The 6,710-nt window shown below is 40.1% G+C and overlaps 1 protein-coding gene across 3 annotated transcripts; it reads left to right on the top strand.

Moving 5' to 3' along the window:
* The first annotated feature begins 2,037 nt into the window (after positions 1 to 2,037).
* Positions 2,038 to 6,216, top strand: ikzf5 (IKAROS family zinc finger 5). 3 transcript variants are annotated; one of them, XM_068327172.1, is made up of 5 exons: positions 2,038 to 2,266; positions 2,367 to 2,439; positions 2,584 to 2,756; positions 3,333 to 3,506; positions 3,581 to 6,216. In XM_068327172.1, the coding sequence occupies exons 3-5, from the start codon at positions 2,624 to 2,626 to the stop codon at positions 4,543 to 4,545; spliced, it is 1,272 nt and encodes a 423-aa protein (XP_068183273.1). In that variant the 5' UTR covers positions 2,038 to 2,266; positions 2,367 to 2,439; positions 2,584 to 2,623; the 3' UTR covers positions 4,546 to 6,216. The 3 variants fall into 3 exon arrangements, with proteins under 3 accessions (XP_068183273.1, XP_068183271.1, XP_068183272.1); XM_068327170.1 differs by having other exon boundaries at positions 2,038 to 2,439; XM_068327171.1 differs by having other exon boundaries at positions 2,038 to 2,443.
* The last annotated feature ends 494 nt before the right edge of the window (positions 6,217 to 6,710 follow it).

Raw genomic sequence — 6,710 nt, 5'->3', positions numbered from 1 at the left:
AGTAATACAGTAATTTACAGTATTACTATCTACAGTATACAGTAATTAAAATAAAAGCAGCAGAGAGTAACACCACAAGATAGCAATCTTAGAAAATAAAATAAATATGAAAATAATGAAAATAAAAAACATGTCATTATGGAAGATATGCACGTAAATTGCACAATAAAAATGTCTGCAGAGATATAATTACATATTGTTTTACTAAAAAAGCAGAATTTTGATCTGCTCAATCGTCCTTAAGATTAAACAAAACAAAAAAAAGATTAAAAGTTCCGTGGGATTCCTCAAATGTAAAGTCACTTCCCACTAAGGAATTGTAGCGCTCTTTTTATGGTTTTGGCCCTGTCCACAGAAATTTTGGAAACATCACTCCTCCTCTCTGGGACACTGGAAGCAAGAACATGAAAGAATGAGCTGTATGAAAAACTTTTGAATTCTCTTCAGCAAGTTTTTACTCTACCAGGAAAAGGTGGATGCATCATGGTTCACTTCTTCCCTGTTAGAGCACTGGCCTTGTCCTCCAACAGATGACCCTAAACCTGGTAAATCCACATTTACTTGTACTTGACTTCCAACAGAAAAGCCAACATGTGGATGTTCATTTTACTAGTCTGGGTAGTTGGTCAGGTGCCTCATCCTTATAGATCTGTGCTGCAGAGCATGACATGCAGATATTCTTTGATTTCCATCAAGACACAGCATTTTTTTGAGGAGGTCCACAAAAGCTAGCCTGTCCATATATTCAGCAGCCCCATTTTGTGGATAGACCTGGATTTGGGAACAGATTCAGTTCATTTGATCAGGTCACTTTCAGAGAATAAGAACCTGTTTTGCACCACAGTTTTGTACACCTTTCCTTTCATTTTAGCTGAAACTCATCTATCACACATCACACCTGACACTTTACTTCACCCGTCCCATCCTGCCAGTACAAGCTTCTTCACCTCTTTTCCACAATGTCCATTATGTGGAATGTTGACCCTGACAGACGAGGTTAGACAGGAATCTCCATGGACTGTGAATTTTACAGATGACATTGTGATCTGTAGTGAGAGCAGGGAACAGGTGGAAAGGAGAGGAATGAAGGTTAGCCACAGTAAGACAGAGTACATGTGTGTTAATGAGAGGGACCCAAGTGGACGAGTGAGGTTACAGGGAGAAGAGATCAAGAGGGTGGAGGATTTTAAGTACTTAGACATGAAGGTAGTTGGTGTGAGAGAAGAGGATGCAGAAGACAGGGTTACATGGAGGCAACTGATTCGCTGTGGCGACCCCTGAAGGGAAAAGCCAGACAAACCAATGATTTATTGACATTTTCAGCTAAAATTAGCCTCATGAACATTTTGTCGTTTTGAGGCTTACCTGCATCAGCCCACTTTGACTTTTTCCACACAGACATTTTCCAAGCTAAAAGTGTTGAAGTTACAAACATTGTAGTTTTTCTGAACTATAGGGAATAGGTTGAGTTTTTGAAACTTTGCTGTTCTATCAATGTTTGTAGTATGTATACAAGATTAAAGCAGTCTGTGATCCAATGACCGTCAACTAATCATTTGCTCTAAACTGAAACTGTTGCCAAGTAACAACATCTTGGGAGAAACCATTTTGAATTTAATAATTTCATATAACATATAACTTGGCCTAGAATTGAAAATTGATTTCTTTCCTAATGTCCATTTCTTCATGTTCGTTTATAGAATAAATAATATAAAAATCAGTGACTCTGACGTAGAGGTCAGTGTCACAAACGGAAGTGACGTATGGTCAGGGCAGACAGGTGAAGCCAAAGAGTGTCACCGGGTTTATGCAGTCACATAAATGAACTCCTCATCAAATCCAAACTCATGTTCTTGTTAGCATGTCTTGCAAAAAAAATCGTGACTGACCATTTTGATGGTTTTATCATTTATTACTGACTATTGCTTTTAGACAAGGATCTTGACCAATGTTACGGACTAGACGGAACCATTTATTATAGGAACCTTTTGCTCGTAGTAGGATGATTTTACCTGATGGACACACAACGAATATTAAGCCCTCCCAACTGGTTTATTGTTTTGATTTAGCAAGTTGTCATTTCATGTGAATTGTTTACACTGTGTTGACCGAATGACACCCACAACTTGCGTTGTTGTTAAGAATTCGTGAAAAGGCATAAACTATGCAATTGATCACTGTGTCGACTAACAGTGTGGTATTTTTGCGGACAAAGATGCTTTCTCCATGATAAGCTAAGGCTAGCTGACTGGCTAATGTGGCGCAGGTAGCTTTGGCAACAACATGACGATGATGAGGAACGGTATATAGGTGCGACCGACCAGTAATCAGATTTCGCCATCTTTCTGCATGCCATTAACGTACAGGATCACATTTTCATCGTCTCCGGATAACAACAAAACGTGCTTCATTTAACTCAACGAAGTTACTCTCAAAGAGGTAGGTAAGCATCTCTGATAAGCAGCGAGCTAACAGTGACCACGGGGCCACTTCAAGATCAGGGTGGCCGTTTTCTCTTTTTCTAACATGCGAATAAAAAAAGTAACGTAATTTTCTGGTCACTTGTAACTTTTCCTTTTCAAGTGCTTGTGGAGGTTTGGAAAATTGCATCACTACTTTTTCAATGGGCGAGGAAAAGCCAGACACACTTGATTTTGTCAAGGATTTCCAGGAGTACCTGAGCCAACAGACTCAACATGTTAACATGATATCAGGCTCTGTCAGCGGCGTCAAGGAGGCAGACGAGCTGCCTCCAGGTAAGGACAAGTGATACGTTTATTTAAGCCAATTTGTATATCAGGTTTTCTGTCAAAATATGCTCTTTATTAGCTGTCCGCAGCGAAATAACCAAAAGTTAAATAACCGAATGAGCAGCCTTTAGAGAGCAAGCATTTATTATATAAGGGATTTTGCTAAAACACTGTTCTAACCTTCATGTACTTATTTCATTGGTAGAATTCAAACTTTTTTGCATTAAGGCCAAAGTGTACATATAGGCCCCATGCTCTACTGTGGTGCAGCTAAACAAATTGTAACATTTTGGACCTATGGATCAGCAGGAAGAAGAATGAAACATGCTGAAAATAATAACCAACCTACAGTGAAGTTAAGTTTGTGATCAATATTGCCATTTGCAGTTCAACATTAATGTGTTGGGGTACAGCTAGGATCAGCTGGAATATCAGGTAGTTAAATTACAGGTAGTTACAGTCTTACCATAAAATGTATACCCACGATTAATTATTTGTATCTTTGCATGATCAAATATAGGTAGAGTTTGTTTCATTTTATTGATTTTTGTGGAACAAATTAAGTCCTGCTCATGTATGCAGACTGCAGCCAAAACGGGCTGGATCACCCCTCTGTGGACATGTCACTGGAGGACAGCTCAGGGATCCTAGTGGATGGTTTTGAAAGGACCTATGATGGGAAACTCAAGTGCCGTTACTGTAACTATGCCACCAGAGGCACAGCAAGACTCATTGAGCACATCCGAATTCACACAGGTGAGTGTTAATTTTTCAGGAAAAAAAACTTAGACGAGAGTTTGTTACTTACCCTGATTTTCTTGTTTTAACAGGAGAGAAACCTCACCGATGCCACCTGTGCCCATTTGCCTCAGCCTATGAGCGCCACCTGGAGGCCCACATGCGATCTCACACAGGGGAAAAGCCATATAAATGTGAGCTATGCTCTTTCCGCTGCAGTGATCGTAGTAACTTGTCACACCATCGCCGTCGACGCCACAAACTCCTTCCAATGAAAGGTGCACGTTCGCTTTCCCATAAGAAGATGCTGACTGTTTTACAGAAGAAGGCGAGCTCGCTTGGTTATGGCCGCCGACTCCTCATCAACTTTAGCCCCCCTTCTATGGTGGTGCACAAGACTGATAATGTGAATGACTTCTCTCATGAGCTGCCACACTTACGTCAGGAGACTTATGATAATTCGAGTCGCGCAGTCGAGGAGGGACATTCCGCAATTCAAAATAACCGTCATCATGATATGGTAATGGAGAATCCTTTGAACCAACTGTCCACCCTGGCGGGCCAGTTGGCCAGCCTCCCTTCAGAGTCTCAGGCACAGACTCAACCCTCCATGTCCCCAGGAGAAGAGTCAATTGTAGATGAAAAGCCTTTCCTCATCCAACAGCCCCACCCTGCCACCGCTCCTGTGGCTGTCACAGCCAGCATGGCTCATGCCTCCTCCTCCTCTCCAATCACCCCAGAACCCAGGGCTCCTCCACACAGCAATTGCAGCCCTGGAGGTGGACCCTGCAGTGAGCACAGTGGACACATCAGTACTCCTAGTATTTCCAACAGCCAACCCAGCACTCCAGCCCCAGGACTGTCTGCCCCACTCCAGGACCCCCACGTTCTGCATCACTGTCAACACTGTGACATCTACTTTCCTGACAACATCCTTTACACCATTCATATGGGCTGCCATGGTTATGAGAATCCATTCCAGTGCAACATCTGTGGCCACAAATCCAAGAGCAAGTATGACTTTGCATGCCACTTTGCCCGTGGGCAGCACAAGTAACAGAAGAATGAGAAAATCTTTGAAATAACTTTCAGATGGACAGCTATGTTTATTAATTTCATAGTAATTTTATTTATTGGTCTTTTAATAGACCTTGATGTAGCCTAGCTTTGAAATGTTTTACTTAGACAAAGCAATGTCAACATTCAGGTGGTTTGATTTGGTAGCGTACTCATTCCAGTGTATTATAAATTGATATTCAGTGTTTTCAACAGGATGAGAATTTATTTGTAGTCAGAGTTACAGTTATGTGCTGTCATGAATCAGATAATGGAACTTTCCTAGATATTGACTTAATTACCTATAATGTTTTAATTTATCAAATTTGAAATGAGTCTTTATTCATAAGCATAGGTCAAAAATTTAACTGCCCTAAATTACACACATTAAACAAATTTTAATCAAAAATATATTCAGACATTTAAATACAAACTATGACAAAATAAAGTACAACTCCATAGGACAGGGTGTATATTTGAGGAGACTGTGTGTAGATTTAAGGCTCAAGATGTATTTTGGTTTCTAATAGTGTGATCTTTCTAGGGCAAAATAAAGCAACCAATTTTTTGCAGGTTAACTTCTTGATTGTGTTCCCCCACCCCCCTGTGCCCCTCCCATACATCAATTCTCAACACTCCTAGAGCTATAACTAAAGATTGCTGTGATGATATTAACACAGGACTGAAACTGTTGACTTGGAGAGAACTTAAACTGTGTTATTATGAATAATATATAATTCAGTGCTTAGTGCATTACAATTACGTCTTTGCAGTGCCTGACATTGTGTATTCAAAATAGAGAGGACTGTTAATTTTGCAGATTAATAGATATTATTACCTGTCAAGTCTGACCGTTATTGTTTTATGCGTTAAAGACTTTTTTTCTACTCAAAGAGAGCTGCTAAGAAACTTAAACTATATGAATGGCAATCGCAGTAAAACCTGGCCAATCTTTGTATCGGTAATTTCTTTTGGCCGGATCTAGATTTTGTAGAATTTTGTAAAGGTCGTATTGTTTTGAAGTCCCTTCACACAGTGCCCTACCTGAACCAGCATTACGGTAACTTTGTTCAGTTAATATATTTTTTCCACATCACTTTGATTACATGCCATGTCATTTTGATGTTTTGATATTGTAAGAAGTCACATTGATAATCCAGTGTCACAAGGTTTAGGACAGAATCATCATGTCTTGTGTCTCATGTGAACACTTTCAGAATTGCCACTTGGGATGCCACATTTTTAAAAAAAAAGTCCTTATTTATCAGAATGATCCCAGTGCTTTTCTGAATATTTACTGAGTATTGTATTCCCGAGTGGTGGGCTAGATGTTCAGTGTCAAAAAGAGTGAAATGTTGCAGTACGACTGCTGCTTTCGTAAGATTGTTATTTGTCTTGGGTACTGTTGTTTGTTGCATAGCAACCTATGTGGAAGACATAATTACTTGTTTTAGGACCACCTTCTTGTGACCATGCTTACAAGTAATCGGGGTATCCAGTAATAACCACCTCATGTTCTCTCAGTGTGACATAAATTCATAGGTAATGGTGAATATTGAAGGCCTTTTGTTGACAACTCTGTCCCTCTGGGATGGCATCGTATTGTGACATGAATTAATCAAACTAATTTATGAGTAAAGTGTTTTTTAACTGAGCTGGACTTTGTCTTTTGTCTTTTTATAACCCCCCACCATTTTGTATTCAAAAAGAGAGATCAATTACAGTATTTGTCTTTTGATGATGCTTTTAATGAAATGATGAAGAGAAAAGAAGGTGAGTAATATTTAGTGTGAAAGTCAATAGAAACTCCATGTAAAATCAAGCCTCATGAGCCCCTTCCTCTGTTTCCTCAGGGTCTGATGAAGAGAAAGAAGCAAATTAACATCTATCCTGACATTTTCTGGATATTGTGAGAACACGTTTGTCAGGATTTCAGAACCAGGTTTAAACGATTACAGACCTTTGAGTTGGATGGGACCCAGGACCAGATTTTGGCTGTCATGGTTTGATCCCAGGTCTCTTGCCTTACGTCTGCTGCAGCCATGGCGGCAGCGGGAGTTGTAGTCAGAAAGTGGACATATCAGGACCTTGCACTGGATGTACACCGACTCTGTGGCACGCAGGAACTGAAAGGCCTTAAATGTGAAACGGACAAAGGGATGGGTG

Source organism: Antennarius striatus, chromosome 11 (genome assembly GCF_040054535.1).
Source record: "Antennarius striatus isolate MH-2024 chromosome 11, ASM4005453v1, whole genome shotgun sequence".
In the NCBI taxonomy this organism is placed as follows: Eukaryota; Metazoa; Chordata; class Actinopteri; order Lophiiformes; family Antennariidae; genus Antennarius; species Antennarius striatus.
The sequence above is the reverse complement of the archived record's forward strand: the minus strand, read 5'-3'. Positions and strand labels throughout refer to the sequence as shown.